This window comes from Sitophilus oryzae, unplaced genomic scaffold (assembly GCF_002938485.1).
Source record: "Sitophilus oryzae breed Bouriz unplaced genomic scaffold, Soryzae_2.0 scaffold_1637_pilon_pilon, whole genome shotgun sequence".
In the NCBI taxonomy this organism is placed as follows: domain Eukaryota; kingdom Metazoa; phylum Arthropoda; class Insecta; order Coleoptera; family Curculionidae; genus Sitophilus; species Sitophilus oryzae.
Window position 1 is genome coordinate 383,973 of NW_022146322.1, and position 20,280 is coordinate 404,252.

The 20,280-nt window shown below is 32.5% G+C and overlaps 1 protein-coding gene across 4 annotated transcripts in view; it reads right to left on the minus strand.

Moving 5' to 3' along the window:
- Positions 1-4,956: 4,956 nt before the first annotated feature.
- The window catches only part of LOC115880577 (protein CREBRF homolog), a 60,510-nt gene continuing 45,186 nt past the window's right edge, over positions 4,957-20,280 (minus strand). For all 4 annotated transcript variants that reach the window (XM_030897836.1, XM_030897833.1, XM_030897837.1 and 1 more), the window contains exons 10-12: positions 19,238-19,486; positions 9,092-9,211; positions 4,957-5,824 (exon numbers count right to left, since the gene is read on the minus strand). In XM_030897836.1, the coding sequence (XP_030753696.1) occupies positions 5,712-5,824; positions 9,092-9,211; positions 19,238-19,486 (482 nt within the window). In that variant the 3' untranslated portion in view covers positions 4,957-5,711. The remainder of the gene's footprint in view (positions 5,825-9,091; positions 9,212-19,237; positions 19,487-20,280) is intronic.

The following is a 20,280-nucleotide window of genomic DNA, read 5'->3' on the forward strand; positions in this document are numbered from 1 at the left end:
TTACGTATGGAAATCCTGACCCAAAGCCAAACCTTGCCGACCATAGTATACCGGCTCAGCGTTCCTAGCTTTGGGTGCCGATTTTCGTTGGTATGAATTTGTGGGCTAGATGTCGTGCACTTGTATTCAGTACATCTTACTCTAATTGTTTGATTAATTCAAGAAAGGGGGACACAATAGATCTTTAAGGTCGCAGTAATTAACCCCCCACTCATTCTACATTGTACTGAGCGTATTGACTGTACTCTTAAGAGTTGCATTAAATTTAGCCCACAAACTTTATAACAGAATTTAATTTTATAAATGTTTGTATTGCACGTCCATAGTATACTGCTTTAAAGTTGAGTATACTAAGGGTCGGCATTTATGGTCTTGGGTGCCGGTTTTCATGTGTATGAAGAGTACGGTCAACACGCTTAGTAAAATAAGATGAACTGAATAAAGATAGAAGGCGAGTATTTTCCCAAGCGCATGGAATCTAGCGTCAGATTAAGGAGTTATGTAATAAATATTTCGTATTTTTGCTCACTCCGACTTACTAGATTGCCTTTGACTCGCTTATATACATGTAAACGCCGACCTAAAGGTTTGCTTGCCAGCGGGGTATATGCATCCGTCGTTCCGTCACTCCAATCATTTAAGTATGAGCTGTCATTTTTGAAATAAAACCAAGAAAATTGCATGAAATCAACGACGGACGACGCATTCCGGATGCATGTAAACCTACACCCCCTTAGACTAAGCCCTGTGCTACGTACTGTCAATTGCTTGTTATTAAGAGGATAGAGGTATTTTAATTAATACAGACAACGCTATTTTATATTTTTATTAATTTAAACAAAAATATACAATATTAACATAATAAAAAACTTAAAAATATATCTATTAGACTTTAACACACCGTTATAATGAACCTAAAAATATATTGAACATTAAACAGTTTTATAACACCTTTAAAAAATAAAAATAAAAATGCGTATTACTTTTTTTTAACAAAACGTTTTAAAATAAGCATAAAAATAATATAATTTTTGCAAAATGTGCATGTATTACATACAGTGAGGTTTATAAATGCACCGTACATATATTTTTTATAAATACATTAATTTTTCTTTTCATAAAACAGAGGCCAATAAGTAAATACTTGCACTTTTTATACATAATTTTTAATTTTAATATATAATTTTTCAACAATTTTAAACTCATTATTAACAAATCTTAGTTATCATATTAATTTTTATTTTTAAAACATTTGTCATATTTTCTTAATTTTTAAAGAGCAAAAATCTGCAAAAGGCGAAGTACATAACCCTTTATCATTCTATTGTATAAACTTACTTTTATAGCAAAAATAATGTTATTACGTACAAGAATATATACTATATTTTCCATTAATAGTTTCAACATTAAAGTAATAATCTATACTACATTTTCTGTATTTTACTTGGCATGTCTTAGAAATTATATTTAAATTAACGCGGTATTCTAAAACTTATCACTATCGTACGCACAGCCACAGTACCAAAACTACTTTGGTTTTTTTATTAAGTAGACGGAAATGTTTATTGTGTATGCCTTTAAAAAACAATACACTCTATCTTAAACGGTTAACAATGAAGATTAGATCTTACTAGGTGACAAATTTAAATTCTAGTTTCGGAAGTATTGGTTCTCCTTATCAAGAAATTTGAATACACCTTGTAGATTTTTGGTTTGAATTACAAAACAATAGTATGTGTAAAATAACAAAACAGAAGTAAAATAAATAAAAAGAGAGCTCTAACAAAAACTATCTGAACCAAAAATAGTCCTGGTTTAATATCATTCATCTTTCGACTACATGAAGGCAAAAGCTCGGTCAAATATTACTTAAAACATTATTCTTAGAGCTTGTCTAATCAATGTATAATGTATATGTAAATGTATATTTTATAAGCTTTATCACAAATTGAACACAATATATTTCGCTTACTAAACGACTTTTTTAACAACGATTTTTTATGGTAAATTATTAAAACATTCTTCCATTCATGGTTACTAATAAAATAAATATGCATTTATTATGACCTGAGGATGTGTCCCCTAACTGATCTTGAACATCGAAATTATTATAAAAAAAATAAAAAATGTAAACTTTTAAATCAAACAATTTGAACGCTTGTTCAAACAAATGATGCAAAGTAAATGATCACGTCATTATATCGCTTACGTAAATGTGCAATCAAGACAATTTACCACAAAAAATCAAAAATGAATATTTAAACGTTTTAAATTAGATTAGAATGCTTCTAAAACTTATTTCACTTAATTCTAACTTGAAACACGGACTAGTACCAAAGTTCTAAGTATATATGACAACATAGATTTCAGCCCTTTCAGTAATTAAAAATATTCTTTTTATTTATAACAGACACTAACCATATGAATATCCCGTATAATTTGTAAACTTTTTTTTCATAAAATTTTCATTCATTTGGCAGTGCAAACCAGCAGAACTAACATTGTTTATCTTAAGAACTTAAGAATATTATAGCAAGTGCTTGCGCTCATATGAAACACATATCTCCTAACCTAACTTCACAAAATTTTTAGAATTTCGAATACTAGAGAGACTAATTTTACAACGATAGCGTTTACTTCTTTTTGAGTAAAATTAATAATTTCTAGACCAAAAAATAGCTAATTTATTAACATTTATAAACCATCAAATTTAACATGTCAAATATTATTTGGAAAACTCTTAAAAACCGAGTTTTGAGTTAGGTTAAGCTATAGGCTCCAAGTGGGGCCACGCACTTAGCATTCGTCCTAAGAATATAATACAGGTTGGACCGAACTGTATTCCGGAAACTTCGGCAGCATATTCTGCACATAAAAATAAGTAAAAAAGTTCGTATAAATGAATGTCCTTAAAAGGGTTCATTTTGGAGATACAGGGTGTAGAAGTTTCATTTTTATGTTTTTTTTTCTAAATAATTTCTGAATTGACGCCAATATTTGGATGAAAATTGGTGTCTGGGAGTTTTTTGCTATGAGAAATTCGATTTTGATATCAATATGACTCCTATTTGTAGGGGGCGCCACCTACATGTGTTTTAACTGTTTTGAATTGCTTTTCGTCCGTGTGTTTTGTAATAGCTTTTCGTCCGTACCAGTACAAGAATACTGAGTGAAAAAATATACATTTTCGTGACTTTTTACGTAAAAAATGTCTCTTGGCAAAAATCGCTACAAGCAACCGTTCTCAAGATATTTAGAATGGAAATAGTCAATACATGTCATTATTGACAAAAAAATAAATACGTTGAGTAGATTTTTTTTTGACTGAAATAAAAAAATTTGAGAATTTTTCATAAATTTTTCTGCGGAAAAATTATGTTACAACCGTTTTTATTAAACTTTTGGGACAAAAACCTTTCAAATTTATGGTTTCAGTCTAATAATTATTTACTCAACATGTTTAATTTATTATGTCAACATGTTTATCTATTATGTCAATGATGACAGGTATTGATAATTTCGATTCCAAATATCTCGGGAACCATTACTCGTAGCGATTTTTACCAAGATACGTTTTTTACGTAAAAAATATCGTAAATGTATATTTTTACTAAGTAGTTTTATACACGGTAAGGATGAAAAGTTATTACTCTTCTAACATATATAAACATCAACCGCATATTATAAACGTATGTAAGTAGCGCCCTCTACAAGTAGGACTTATATTGACATCAAAATCAAATTTATCATGTCAAAAACTCCCAGACACAAATTCTCATCCAAATATTGGCGTTACTTTAGAAATTATTTGGAAAAATCGAAATAAAAATGAAACTTCTACACCTTGTACCTCCGAAACTAAACATTTTAGTACATACATTTATATGAACTTTTTTACTTATTTTTATCTGCAGAATATGCTGCCGAAGTTTCCGGAATACAGTTCGGACCACCCTGTATATCCCATATTTCTTAGAACCCTGAGTTAAGATTACGGCTAATCTTAAGATAAGATCGATATGTTAGAAGCATTAACGTTAGCCTTCTTTAACCATGATTCATATTCATGAGGTTATTAGTCCTAATGTTAGTGGTAGGGCTAAGATCGGAAACATGAACCTACCATAAAATACAGTTGTGTTATGGTTAACACCCCATTACCACCACTGGATTCTACATTAAAAATCCTATTTAAATCCGTTTTCAATAACTTTTAAATGTTATGCTGGATACAGACCAAGGCGACGAAAAGTAAACACGATTTTGAGACAAAAACAATACAAACTTGTGACAAAAAAAATGGGGAATTCTGACAAGACAAACTTGAGACAAATTGTCCACACTACAAGGACAAAAGTACAACAAAGTCAAAAGTTTAGTTTTTGCGAATGAGTTTTATTAACCATGTGTGATTTCACTAGTCTCCTACTGTTGGCAGCACACGACATCCACACTGCGCCGACAACTTGTAAAATATAGGTACGAACAAAACATCGATTTTGATCTCTACCGATTCGAGACGGGACATTGAAAAGTCTCCGAATTTTGAAACAAAACAAAAATGAGAAAAAAATGTCGCAGAAATGTATTGGATTTGTCGCAATTTTATCGTAAAACATAAATGTTTCTGTCTTGTTGTTTTGTCTGCTTGGTCTGGACCCGGCATTAGAGATACATGAGTTACTTCAAATCAAAAATTCGACCAAAAAAGTCACCCCGTCGCGTCGCGTCGCTTATGACATGTAGTTTTTTTTTCAAAAACCTATGACATGTAGTTTTGCATCTTTTGTTTCATAAAATAACCAACCAATAGATCCAATAATCTCCACTCATAAGTGAAAAATCTCATAACATACAACATGAAAATGGGACACCGAATAATGGACTCCTTATTGAAATCTGTTCCTTTATTTTTTCACAGGATATTCTATGGATAATGTAGTAATGCACAGCATGGTGAATTAGAGGTTGGTTTTGGTATTGTTTTTAGAACAACTAACCCTTACTTCTTGCAATAAAGACAATAAATGTTGCTTCAAAGCAATTTACCTTTTAACACCCATAAACCTACAATGAAATATTTTTTTGCATTAAACTATTATGAAGTTTAAACAAACCCACTTTATAAAATATAACCTTAATAAAATAAATAGAATATACATATAGTAAATTAATAGTTTTCGAGACTTACTTCAAATTACAGAAATAAGCTGCTTGCTAGTTGAAAATATTAATATTTTCAGGGATAATTGGCAGATTGTTATAATAGAAATAAACATGATGGCCAAGTAAAATACTGCTATTTACATTTAACATATATGACAAATTTACGATAATAGAATAATCTTATAGTTTGATAAATCTATGGCTACAAACCAGATATTTTTATATTATTTTTCAATTAATTCTGAATAACACCGCCCTCGTTTACTTTAGGCCATTACTTCTTTAAAAGTATTTGTTTCATAAATACAGTAAAAATATTGTAACTGTGTAATGACAGCCAAAAACAATTTGTATTTGTTTCGTAACATCCTGAGACACTAGTCAGTCAAAAAAGGCGGTTTTTTTAGTGTTGTACATTTGATATATTTTGTCGTGGAAAAGAAACAAATAGCACCATATCCATTTGTACTCCAAGCATGAATCCAACACGAAAAATTTGAATATAGAGATTCGGGGTTGCTACGTTGCCACGATTAACGCTCTCTCTATAAGTCGTCAGTTAAGCTGGAGGATAGCGCTGAAGTAACAGTGCTACCGCCCTTGACCTTGTCTAATACTTTGTTGACGTATTCGGTGGTACTTCCTGCTACTTTACCTTCTGCAAAAAATAATATTTGTCATTATAATTTTTAAGCTAGTTAAATAGGTTGTAGAAGTTAAATGCATATTACTAAACTATACTGTTACATTGTATCATATACTATCATTGGTATCCAGGTAAAACCAGTATATTTTTTAATCGTGTAAAATTTTTCGATTTAATATGGAAGATATTGGCTTAAAATAGAGTAAACTAAATAACGTCAACGGTTTATAATAGACGTATCTGCTAAAAAAAACTAAAATTTTCCTGAATAGTTTTATTTAGATATTTTAAATGTTTTTTTTTCTATTCTTTGTGTTTTTTTGCTTCCGGCCACGAGAGGATATACTAAGGGCTGGTTAAGGTTAGTCTTGGGTCGAGATTTCCGCATGTAAGAAGAGTACAATGCGTTTATAATGTACTGAACAAAGAGAGAACAGTAAACACGTTGCCAAACGTATTAAATAAACCGAGAAACTGTGCACATTGCTAAGAGACGTGGAAGGGGATATAGCAGATTTGTCGCAGTCGACCGGTCGACCCCAATCAGTACCTCTGTCAGTACTTCTAGCGAAAGGTGTACATAATGCGTTCAGCTTTACGATTTAATTACGTCTCGTGATACTTTTTGTTTATTTACTAACGAGTCGTTGTAAGTTTCTTTATAGCTTGAAAAATTTTAAGTGCAAGTTAGAAACACTTGCATTCTTGGTAAAAATAAGTGGAATCGAGTTGGTGTTCGACAGTGGTCGCGCTATTAGAACTCTGAATTCAAAAATCGATATCTCGAAATCTATTAGAAATAATTGATTCTAGTTTTTTCAAAAACTTTCTTAACATTTCTGCTTTATTTGCTTCGCAGACAGTATGTGAAAATCTTTATAAATAAAAAAGTTACACTATTGCTGAAAATTGCTATGCACTAAAAGTAAATGGATGGATTTAAATTTTTTTCTTATTTAAACATATTGTAAAAGATCCGATCTTCAAAATAAAAAAAAATTTCAATATCTAAAGTGGTTCTTAAGTTATGGCGTGTTATGTGTTAAAAAATTGAGTTTTTAAATTATCGCGATTACTGACGTTTTCTCGTTATAAAAAAAACACCTTAACGATATCTTTATAATTCAATTTCAGATGCTCAGAAACATATCTAATGAATTTATCTAGCTGTCTTTTCGAAAAAAAGTCTTTTGAAAATTAGCCGTTTGCCGATCGTGATTTTACTTTACTTGAAAGGGGAAATCGTACTGGCAACGCCGCAACAGCACACCGTCGCATTTCTCTCACTCAGACTTAATAAAATTCCTATGCGATTTACTTTCACACATGTAAATACCGACCCAAAAGTAACAGTTGCCAGCATGGTATACCTCCTGAAACCTTAAGCAATTTTTGTTGCTTAGGCAAATTTGTTATATTAGTAAAAACCATTGACAAATTGGTCTCTGTTGGATCAACGCAGTTGTACTTACAAAAAATACTTCTTTATTTTGTGAACTTTCTTCTAGTGGCTCAAACCAGAATTCTTTTCAAGAAATATAGAATATATAGGACATTTTTTCTAGCTATGACAACCGGCGCAATGTTTAAAATATCGATTAGGGACAATAAAGAAACAAAATTGTATTTGGAATTATAGATCTTTTTGGAAGCACTTATTTAATTCTAGCAAAGTAGTATAATTTTTAGTAAAATTGAATTCTAAACAATTTCTTTTTGATTTTTTTCGATTTTTTGTCATTGAAGTCTAGTTCCTGCATATGTACAGAACATTTGTAAATTGCCGCCATAACAGTTGAAAATTACATACCATGCTGGCAACTATTACTTTTGGGTCGGAACTTACATGTGTGGAAGTAAATCGCATAGGGATCTTATTAAGTCGGAGTGAGAGAAATGCGACGGTGGGCTATTGCGGCGTTGCCGGTACGCCTTTCCCTATCAGGTAAAGTAAAATCACGATCGCAAACCGCTTATTTTTAAACGACTTTTTTTTTGAAAATATGTATAACTAAATAAAATCATTAGATATGTTTCTGATCATTTGAAATGGAATTATAAGGATATTGTAATGGTAATCAATTATTTTCAATAGATTTTGAGATATCGATTCATTTTGAATTCAGAGTTCAAATAGCGCGACCAATGTCGAATACCAACTCAGTTGCACTTATTTTTATCAAAAATGCAAGTGTTTCTAACTTGCACTTAAAAATTTTCAAGCTCTGGGGAAAATTACAACGACTCGTTAATAAATAAAGTATCGCGAGACGTAATTAAATCGTGAAGCTGAAAGCATGATCTACATCTTTCCCTAGAACTTTAGGTACTGACAGAGGTACTGATTGGGTCGGTGGACTGCGACAAATCTACTATATCCCCTTCCACGTCTCTTAGCAATGTGTGCAGTTTCTCGGTTTATTTCGTGCGTTTGGCAACATTTTTACTGTTTTCTCTTTGTTCAGTACATTATAAACGCATTTTACTCATCTTACATACGAAAATCTCGACCCAAGACTAACCTTTGCCAGCCCTTAAGGTCGATTTATAGATTGAAAACGTTGCGGTTCGACGCCCGACGTTACGGTAGGTAAAAAGTTCGTTTATACGCAGGATGTTTTGTTGATTATAATTTTTTCGGTTGTTTTTGCGGTTGACGTTTTACGTCAAAAGTTAACCAACTTTTAACTTCGACAGGAACGTTGACCTTGAAACGTTAGTAATAGCCAATAGAAATAATCGCAACCGCAACGTCGAACCGCACCGTTTTCAATCTATAAATCGACCTTTAGTATGTGAAAATACATCGTGTGTACTACAGTATGTGACTCCACATACATAACTATTTTCAATAACTAAGCAACATAAAAAATCTCATTTGTTATAAACTTTTTGCTATACACTGTATAAGAAATAAAAATGTCCATAAAAACCAGATTTTTAAATATGTAGATACTTTTTATACATTGGTAAACCTAATTGCGGGCTGCAATATTGTTACAATAAAACTAACAAATTTTTATGAACACAATTACGGTATCACGCATTATATTAATATTTCAAATAATACAAGTATGTTAAATAATCAGTATTCACTGATCAACTTTCTATTCATTCAAGTCATGAATGGTCTTATATAAATAGTGATAATATATAACTTAATTAGAATTTACTAGAAAGGAATTTGCATAAAATTTCAATAAATTATTTAGGATAATTGAAATAGGCGCAAAAAATACAATAAAATTATGTACCAAACCAAACATATTAAGTACTTACTTGTACAAACTTTGACCATTTTATCCATACTCGTATTCAATTCTGTTTGAGCTTCTGATGATTCCTTCATCTTAACTGATATTAGTTGTTTTAGTTGCTGAATTGTATTTAAATATCGCCCTGAAAAAAAAATATAGAAACATTAAAGAATCTGATGTGATTATGAATCTGATCTGATTGTATTTTTTAAATTTCTTAATGTTACTGCTATATTTTCTTCGCTATGCGCTAAAAGTTGATGGACGTTTTTTATTTTTTTTTGTGTGAAAAAAACGAAGCCTATCGATTTTTTCTCATTTAAACATTTTGAACTTCAAAATAAAAAATAGAAAGTTTCAATATCTAAAGTAGTTCTTGAATTATCGCCTGAGTTATGTATTTTATTGTAACTAACTTGTTTTTAAAAATTTATTTTATTCAAGAAAATTACAATTTAATAATTTGACAATATAAAGTAACTGCGTACTGTACGAAAGTTAATCATAAAGTGAATAGGTATATCTAATATTCAATAACATGAAATGTAATGTCAGCAAATTAATTGTTTGCAATATATAATAGTAAAATAATAACTAGGTCGGTTCATGAACTATGATTGGGACGGACTGCGTCACGTATCTCCTCCCTCCTCAAGTTCGGAAAATAAGGGCTGCAATGGCTGGTCGTTTTTTCGAATCTCCTCTAAGGGGTTGTCCATAGGGGCATTCTTGTATTGGTGGTTGTTTTGGGATGAAACGGGTTTCTTCCATTTTTTCCATCCAATATATAGAAGGACTCCGCATACAAGGGCGGCACTGGTGAAAATTGAAGCTGTCGCAAGGTTCAATGAAGATCCGGGATTGTCCAGAGGCTGTAGCTGGAGTGTTGACAGTATTTTCTGTGCTTTCTTCATCTCGTCTAAGTTTATTTCTTCGAGGGTTAGTTTGGAGATGTTGTTACTATCTTGGGAATAGGAGAATTTTGGCAGTTCTAAAACATATTGAAATTCTGTTTTTGTTTCGATTTCAAAAGTTAAGTTTCCTATCTCAACAGGGCATGAAGATATGCTGACGATGCTTGGTTCAGAGAATTTGTATAGTCCTCGTTGACATTTGTCTCGGGCAATTGTCTCGTTTACAGGAATTACCAAAATTTCGTTACCATATAGGCGTTGAATGGTACTTTTTGTATACTTAACGTTGATCATTGGACACATATTATTTGATGTTTTTAAAAGCTCGAAGAGGCAGTGTTCGTCTTTTGATAAGGCGGTTTGTTTACAGATGAAAAGGTCTTCTAGTTGTGGACATTCTTCTTCTGTGGTCCAGTAATCTTCTTTTGTGAGTAGGATGTAAGGGTTAGATAGAAGGATAGTTTTGTTTACAATAGGTATTGGGAATATTTTGTGAAGGATGTAGTGGGTGGGTAATATAATTGGTGTGTGTATTGAAAAGAGTATTGAATTATTTTTAATAATGACTTGAACAGATAGATAATTATAAAAATTTATTAATTCTTTGAATTCGGGTATTCGGTTTGGACCGTATATTGTTTTTATATTTTCTATTAATGTTAAGAGTTGGTTTGGATTAAGTATAGAGTTGTGCATTTTATTTACATGGGCAAATGAGATTGCATTTTCGATATTATTAATTATTGAATTTAATGTATTTAATTGTAACATTACGTTGTCCAAAATTAAGGAAATATATAAGGCACTAGATAGGTTTAGCTGATTTTTGTCAAGTAAATTAATTTTTTCTAATATAAGTAATTGATTATTGTTGATTTTATCTAAATTTTTAGTATATTCCTGGGTAACTGTGGATAGAATTGATTGTTCTTTATAAAAATTTTTATTTAAAATGTCTTGATTTTTTGTCAGTGTATTGAAATAATTATTGTAGCGGGTTTCGTCGTCTGAGTCTAGAGTGCCAAAGAGCCATTTGTCGACCTGACCTACTACGTTAAGTAGTCCCCTTTTTTGTCGATTAAACTTGTGAAAAATTTTGGTATTTCTCAAAATTGTTTGAAGATATTCAGAGGTTTGATTAAATTTGTAAAACGTAAGAATCGAAAAACTTTCGTTTTGTTTTTTATTTAAAATATCTTTGTCCAATTGAATTAAAATATTTTTTATATTAAATAAGGAATTTTCGATTTCTGTAAGGTTTATGTGAAAATTGGATGTGTGTTTCGTGGCAGATATATAGGTTTTTCCTATGGCCATTGGTAGTATGGGATTGCTAATGCTTTTTACTTCTAAGTTCATAGCGATGGGTAGAAGGAGCAGGAAGGGGATGATCTGCCTCATCTGAAACAATTTTACGTTGCGGTTTTAATTCTTTTTTGTGAAGTTGTCTTTTTTGTGTAGTTATGACATTACTTTTTTCTACAATAGGTTTGTCAATTTTTTTATATTTATCTAATTCTTTAACTTTTGATTTCTGAGGGAAAGTTTTTGCATAAAGTGGTTTATTGGGATCAATGTTTACTACATTCCTATTTTTATTCATTTTATCTAAAGAAGATTGTTGTTGTGAGGTTAATTTTTGATGAAGTTCTTGGCTAATTAATTTTATATTTTCTGCGTGTTCTTGCATGTATTGAGAAAGGGTTTGATCATTTGAGAGTTCTAAAGGGTTTTTATAGTCTAATTTCCCTCTGACAATTTGAAAAGGGGTATACTTTGATGCACTATGCGTAGAATTATTATAAGAAAGTACAGCATAATTCATTAGAATTATTATATTTTCTTTTGGCTTTTGATGCTTAAGGGTAAGAATAATTTCACTTAAGGTAGAATGAAGACGTTCTATTGGACTGTTTGAGTTGGGGTTGTGGGGGGTGCAATAATGGATTTCAATTTTGTGAAGGGAACAAAGGTTTTGGATAATTTCGTTTTTGAACGAGGTGCCATTATCTGTAGTGATTTTCCGTGGGAGTCCATAGTGGTTAAAATACGTAATAAGTTTGTTTGCTACCTCAACTCCTGTGGGTGTCACAAGGGGGTATGCTTGTCCTAGTTTAGAAAAACTGTCGATCACGGTTAGAAAGGAAGTATTATGTGTTTTATAGATATCTATATAAATGTGGTCGAAAGGTTCGTAACCAATAGGGGTGGGCTTAAAAATTATTTTATTGGGGTGCCTTTCGTACTTGGTCTTTTGGCATATTTCGCAAAGATTTACATACGTTTTGACATCGTTTTCTAAATTCGGCCAGTAAAAGTTTTTCTTAAGTGATATAATATTTTCTTGAATACCTCTGTGAGACGTTTTCGTTTCGTGATAGTATTGTACTTTCAGTTGTTGTTCTTCTACGTCTGTTATGTCTTCTAAGAGAGTATTAGATATGTAAAGATTAAAGGAATTATTTTTGAAATATTTTTGAAAAATGCCTAATATAAACGGCTCAAGAGATTTATTTAAAAAGTGCAAGCAGTATGTAGTTTTGGGTATAAAATGTTCTTTAATAATTTTACAGAGATCTTCTTCGGATGGATCGTTTTTTAAAAATATGATAATTCTTTGTTTGTCAAAAATAGATTCTTTTTGGACTTTGATTTTATTATTGTTAGAATATCTGAATATAATTTGATTTTTATAGATATTTAGTGCTTTTTGAACGTATGGAGCACCAATAACAGGGTTTTCAGAGCTTGAGTGTTTAGTTTCTAGGTCGGTAGAGGGTTGGGCTGGTCGTAGTATTATGTCAGAAATTATGTTGATTTTATCATTCTTTGGTTTTTCGGAAATAGTGTTAAGAATTTCGTCCAGTTCTTCTGGCGGTAATTGGGGAATTTCCTCAGGGTCGAAATTAGGAAAAATTGACATTTGATCGTCTTCGATTGGATTAATCTGTATGCGGGATAGGCAATCGGCATTGGAATTTTGTTTCCCTTTTTTGTATATGATTTCGTAGTCATATTCTTGGAGTTTCAATCGCCAACGAATAAGTTTGGAATTCGGCTCCTTAACGGAAAACAACCATTGCAAGGGTTTGTGATCCGTAACGATTTTGAATCGGGTCCCATATAGATAGGGGCGAAAATATTTGGTGGCCCATACTATAGCTAAAAGTTCGCGTTCAATGGTGCTATAGTTTGTTTCTGCTGGATTGAGGGTGCGAGAAGCATACGCAATAGGCAAATCATTGCCAATAGGGCCTTGAGACAAAATTCCACTGATAGCGACGTTTGAAGCGTCCGTGGTCAGAATGAAGGGTTTTGTGAAATCTGGATGTATAAGTACAGGGTCATTCATTAGCAAGGTTTTGCAGCTTTCGAAACTTTGAAGAAATTGGGTGGTGTGTTCTACTTTTTTGTTCTTTTTCAGGCAGTTTGTTAATGGTTTTGTCAAGTGTGCGAAATTTTTTATGAATTTTCTGTAATAGCCGATTAGACCTAAAAATGATTTAATGTCTCGAGATGTTTTTGGTACTGGAAATTTTTGAATGGCGGCTATTTTTTTTGGGTTGGGTTTTACGCCTTCCGGTGTAATGATGTGCCCTAAGAATTCTACAGTTTTACAAAGAAACTCACATTTGTCAAGCTGGATTTTTAGGTGGCTCTCTTTGAGTTTTTGAAAGACGGATTTTAAATTAGAAATATGTTCCTGCAAAGACGTGGAAAAGACGATTATATCGTCCATGTATACCAGACAGATTTTACCTTGAAAATCTTTAAGGACGTTATCCATGAGCCTTTGGAAGTGGCAGGGGCGTTTTTGAGACCAAAGGGCATTCGGAGGAACTCATAGTGTCCGTTTTCGACACTGAAGGCGGTTTTCTCAATGGAATCAGGGTGCATGGCTATTTGATGAAACCCAGAGGCTAAATCCAGAGTGGTAAAATATTGGCTGCGGCCAAGTTTGTCGAGAATATCGGAAATGTTTGGGATGACGTAACGATCTGCTATTGTTTTTTCGTTAATTTTACGATAGTCTAAAACTATCCTCCATTTTTGTTTCATAGAAGCATCGGACTTTTTGGGAACGACCCAGACGGGACTGGACCAAGGGCTTGAAGAGGAACGAATAATACCATTTTCCAACATCTCAGAAATTTGTTTTTGTACCTCTTTTTTATGTATAAAAGGGTACCTGTACGATTTAGTGTACACTGGATTATTGTCTGTGGTTTTAATTTCGTGCGTAACGATATTTGTACAAGATAGTTTCTCGTTTGGTCTATGTAAAACTTCTGGAAATTGATTGATGACTTTTTTAAGGGCTGCTTTTTCTTCGTTATTTAGATGATCTGTACGGAGAAGCGAAAAATCTTGGTTGTGATCGGAATTGTCATGTGTTTGAAAGTTGGATGTTATTTGCTCGATATTAAATATCTCGAAATTTTGGGAATCAAAAAATTGGGCTACTTCCCTAATTGAATCCGGATAAAAATCTAGAACGATGTATTCATTAGTTTGATTTCGAAATTCTAAAGGGATCGTACCATTTTGAACTTTTAAAAGTGAACCTGGAATTTCGATTTTTTGAGCAGTACGTAAATGGGGAATATATATTTCGGTTTCGTCAGGTATATCAGTGTTTATGTTTTTCATTATTATAGATAAGGGTGGTATTTCTATTTTTTGTAAATCAAAATTGTCTCTGTAATAGATAGGTATTTCAATCGTATCGTTTTTTAAAAGCTTATTTGTTATATCGATATTAAGACCTAATTTACGCAAATCTCTGATTCCTATTATTCCATCAAAATAGTCATGAAAGCTGTATAAAATTAGTTCGAGTTCGTTATTTATATTGAATTCTTTTAATAAGGAAATTTTTGTTTTATTTTGGGTATTGGTATTGCCGGTACAAGTTACTAGGGTGTGTTTACAAGGGTAAATTAATTGTGGAAAATATTCTTCCGCTATAGATGGTCTGATTAAGGATGTGTGGCTACCCGTGTCGATAAGAAGTTTAGCTGGGGGATTTTGAAGTTGAATGTAGGGAAGAGAGTTGACTTGAAAGCTGTTTAAATTTAGGACGGATTTTCGTTTAGAGGGCTGTTGAGAAAATTTTCTTCCTGTGAATCTTGCGGAATTTCGTGATTTTGGAAATATTCTATATCTTGATATTCGGGAGGTTCGATATAGTTTTGATATTCTTGTTCTTCAGGCAAATATTCAAAAGTCTTGTTGATATTGGTCTGGCATATCTGCTAGATAGCTTAAATCAGTGAATGGGTGTCGGTTTTGGGCGAATGAATTTCGATTTCGGGGAAATTGTCTTTGGGTTTGGATTGAGCGCATGTGAACGTCTGAATTTCTACTTACTGTCGACGGCATTCTACTGGTTGTAGACATTGGTGTTGGGGGGGCTAGTCAATTTATTAGAGTTTTCTCTAGAGAAAACATTTTTTGGCTTGCCAAAAACTTGTTCGTTAGTCGGAAAATTTTGTCGTACCATTTGTGTTTGTGGAATTTTTATTGGTTGGCTTGGAAATGGTTGTTTAGGTATAGCACCTGTGCTGCTTGAAAATTGAGCGTTATTTTGTGTCGTTGGAAAGGGACTTACAAAAGATTGTTGGGGTTGAACGTTGTTTTGTGTCATTGGAAAGGGACTCACAAAAGATTGTTGGGGTTGAACGTTGTTTTGTGTCATTGGAAAGGGGTTAACAAAAGATTGTTGGCTGGGTGGAGGCATAAAGTTGAAATTTTGGCGATTATTTACTTGAGAAGGTGCTCTATTTTGAGTCATATTATAGAGGTCTTGTCGAGGAAAAAATGTACGTGCGTTTATCTGTTGTTCGATAAGGGAGTGGTTTAGGACAATTGAACTTGCGTCATCAATATTTTTTGGATTATTTAGCATTAAAATTGTTCGAAGCTCGCTAGGAGAGTTTGACATTAAGACAGTAACGGCTGTTAATTCTGTTTGCTCTAATAGAGCTTCTTTTGTGCCTTGTTCCAAAGAATCATCAGCGGCAATTTTTAGAGAAATACGTGATTTTAACAATTTTAATCGTTCAATAAAGTCTAAAATGGATTCTCTTTTAGATCGGGTCAAAAAATTTAGCTGTTGAGCAAGTACTTGTCGGTTAATTCGGTCACCAAATCTTTGTCTTAACGCGTCCTTTATTTTGGGCCAGGTCGTTAAATCTGGTCTACAAAGTAAAAAGTCGCCTGCTTCCTCGGTTATTTTACTGCAAATTGACGCAAAAACGAATTCTTTAAGAGATTCATCAGCAGTACCTATAAAATATCTATTGTAAAATTTATCTATGCTTGAAATAAAAAACTCTAAATGTTCACTTTTGCCTGTAAAAGTTTTAAGTGTATGAGCAATCTCTTTTGCGGCTGTAAGGGTGGTCATGTTTGAAAGAGAAATATTTAAAAGGCTTTGAGTTATACTTTCAATTTCACTCTCGGACATTAAAATGTAAAAACTAAATTAACTAAATTATTGCACTTTTTTTTTTAAAAATTAAATGTAAGCAAATTATCGTTCTATACTAAAACTTAAAAACTTTTAAATTAAAATTATATTATGAAATAATGTAAATTATACACACAATTATATGGGAGTGGAAAGGAAAACTCACTTACGATAGATTAATTTCTTCTTAACTGTGGTCTTCCTGCCTTAGATTCTGTGCCTCAACAAACAGTTAAAACTGACGATTTTCTGGACTTCGGCAACGTCTTTTTGTGGGACTGCTTGCAAAACCAGGAATCTCTGAGACACCTACACGATTACTGCGCCAGTTATGTATTTTATTGTAACTAACTTGTTTTTAAAAATTTATTTTATTCAAGAAAATTACAATTTAATAATTTGACAATATAAAGTAACTGCGTACTGTACGAAAGTTAATCATAAAGTGAATAGGTATATCTAATATTCAATAACATGAAATGTAATGTCAGCAAATTAATTGTTTGCAATATATAATAGTAAAATAATAACTAGGTCGGTTCATGAACTATGATTGGGACGGACTGCGTCACGTATCTCCTGTTATGTGTTAAAAAGTTGAGTTTTCAAATTACCGTGATTATTGATGTTTTGTTATTACTTATAACTCGATTTCCCTCGAGATACCCAGAAACATATCTAATAATTTTATCTAGTTGTCTTTCCGAAAAAAAAATAATAGAAATAAGAGTCTTTCGACCAGGAAAAAGCGCACCTCTATCTCTGATAAATATGGCAACGCCACAACAGCACACCGTCGCATTTTTCTCACTCTGACTTAATAAGATCCCTACGCGATTCACTTCCACAAATATAGATGGCGACCCAATAGCAAGACTTGCCAGCGCTGTAGACTTAATAAAACATTTTTCAACATTAGTATACCGTATAAACGAAAAAAAAAACGTAGCAAGTGGGCTTGGAAATGACGATCGATTGCGTAATTTTACATAATATAAAATGACGATATTAATTTTTTAACCCCGACGCTGGTTTTTTGTCGTATGGTATTGATTGTTGATATCATTGAACGTTTTTGTTTAAAATGTTAATTTTAATTAGTTCGTTTATAGTTGTTAGATCTTGAAACTGCGTCGTTGCCGGTTTAATGTCAATAATACATTTTTTCAAATTAATACAAAAAACAAATAATTTTATCGCAAGACATTAAAATATTTTATTTTTGATTGACATTTCGCTAACCAAGTTAGCATCTCTAACAGATAATCAAAAGTGGAATAACCTTACTTAAACTGAAAAAACTCCAATGAAACATAAAGCTAAAAATTTAATTAAAAAAATGTCGAAAAAAGAATTTTGAGAACATTTAGAACAAAAATAAAAAAAACGAAATAGGTATTCAGAACATGAGATCTTCTTTCTTGGCATATTTATATTGAAGAGTAACTACCAACACTACAAAGTGTTATTTACAAATTAAAAACGGCAAAAATTATACTAGGGAATCCTAAACTAATAATTTAAGCAACAAAAAACGGATCGTATATCCCGGTGTTATCACGTTGTCGCTTGCTAAATGTCTATATCAGTTGAGCATTTCTGATCTTGGTGTCCATTTTCGTGTATACGAAGAGTACAGTCAATACGTTCAGCACAACAAGATATACGGAATAAAGAAAGAAAAGCAAGTATTTTCCCAAACGTATGAAATCTAGCGTCGGATTAAGTGGATATGTAAAGGTGCATCCAGACCTGACGAGACGAGAGCGAGACATCTATACATTTTTTGAGGCAAGCCTGTGACGAGATAATTTGTTGATTTGAATTGATTTTTCCCTTTTGGTTGTTTTCCCCTTTGACTCGTCATTTGTTTCGAGACACGACGTCTTTTACAAAATACATTTTTTTTAGAGTAAAATGTTAAATAGAAAAGTTAGATAGAAGCACATTTTAAAATTACTGTAGAGCAATTTCTCCAAAAAGTGTTGCGGATATAACATAATATATTTTTTAATGGAAATATCATATTTTTTATTTTATTATGAGATTCTACGTACAATTCAGTAAATTTTTGCATATGATATTATCTAAAATTAATAGATTTTGTAATAATTCAATTGATTAAAGAAATGTTAGATTTCGGTACGGTAAAAATTATCAGTGACGCAAAATTTCTATCCATGGGTTGTCTCTCGAGGCTATCGCGTGACCCGTCCACATTTAGCGAATTTGGAATGTCTCGCGCTTATCTCGCTCTCGTCTCGTCAGCTCTGGACGCACCCTAATAGATACTTCGCGTTTTTCTTTTTCCGATTTACTGCAAACCTAGACGTATAAACGCAGACCCAAGACTCGCTTTATAGGGTATGTATAATATGGTGTATTATAAATACTAATGAGAAACTTCTAATTTTGTAAAAATAAATATTTAGAAGGAACCTTGTCGTTTTTTCACAGTCATCTTCAACGTTCATGTGTGTTCAGGATCATTCTCTCGTCACGAATAGGACGTTCCTATACACTAGTTGCAGATGCTGATACATATGATGAAAACATCCAGTTTTAATGTACTAATATGAATTAACTTAATGATACTAACATGGTTAGCAAAACGTGCGTCGAGTGTGGAATATAAAAGGATTTTAGTGTAATTGGAGTGCTTTCTTTTGTAACACTAAAGTTTTTCAACCTTAACTGCATCAGTCTAACACCCCCCATTTATGCTATCTTTTCTAAAGATATTCTAATGCTAAATGAAATGCAATGTTTGTAGTAAACTTACTGTGCTCATTCTCTAATCCGCTCAACTTGATCTTGTTTGCTTCGTGCTGGGCCTTTTTCTTCAAGCGACACGCTCTCGATGCCAGTTTGTTTTTCTCCTTTCTCGAGGTAGGCCTGACGTTGAAAGGTAGCTCGCTCACCGGTGTCATGTCGTTAATTATGCGTCCAAGCCTGTCCAGCTCTTTGCCTATAGTAAACAGTTTCCGTGGGTTTGGTGTGAGGTCGTTGCCGTCTCCCTTACGCGCTTTACCTATTTAAAAAAGAATGGTTAGGTTAGGTTAGGATAGAATGGTTTTATGTACGATAATCAAAAAACATTATATTTAAGAATGCAGTGAATTCGCCACTGCCAATCGCCAATGCATTTGATTTTAGTTTATAATTTATACAGGGTGGGCCACTGAAAACTTACAATGGCTATAATTTTTAACCAAAAGATATAAAAAAAATAAAAAATACCGTTTCTATAATATCGAAGGGGAATACATATGACGTATTTTTTGAACCACCCCGCCCAATCCCTTAGGCGGACCCCTACTCACTTGAAAATCTTAAATGACAACGCCCCACTTGTGGCGCCTTTTTGGAAAGCCCATAAAAATGCTAAACGATAATCATAAAGTTTTTAGGGTGAAATTGAAAAACTATGCCTTACACGAAAAATTAGGTGGACATTAATGAAAAAAGTGATTTTTTCAGCATAAGTTAGAAATTGGGACCCAGCTAAATGAGGAAAATGAGTTATTTTTCGAACCACCCCGACCCACCCCTAGGTGTCACCCCCTCACTTCTAATCTCAAGATAGCGATACCCTACTTGTGACACTTCTTTGGAAAGCTAATTGAAATTGCTAAACGATGGTCAACAGACTTCAACTTAATTACTGATAATTAAAAAAAAATTGAAAAGTAATAAGAAATGTAGGTGTGACAATTTGAAATAAATTTAAAATGATAATTTATTTTAACAATTGCTCAAAATGACAGCCGTTTTGCTCCACACAAAAATACAAACGATTTTCAAATTCTTCTCTCACTTTTTGGA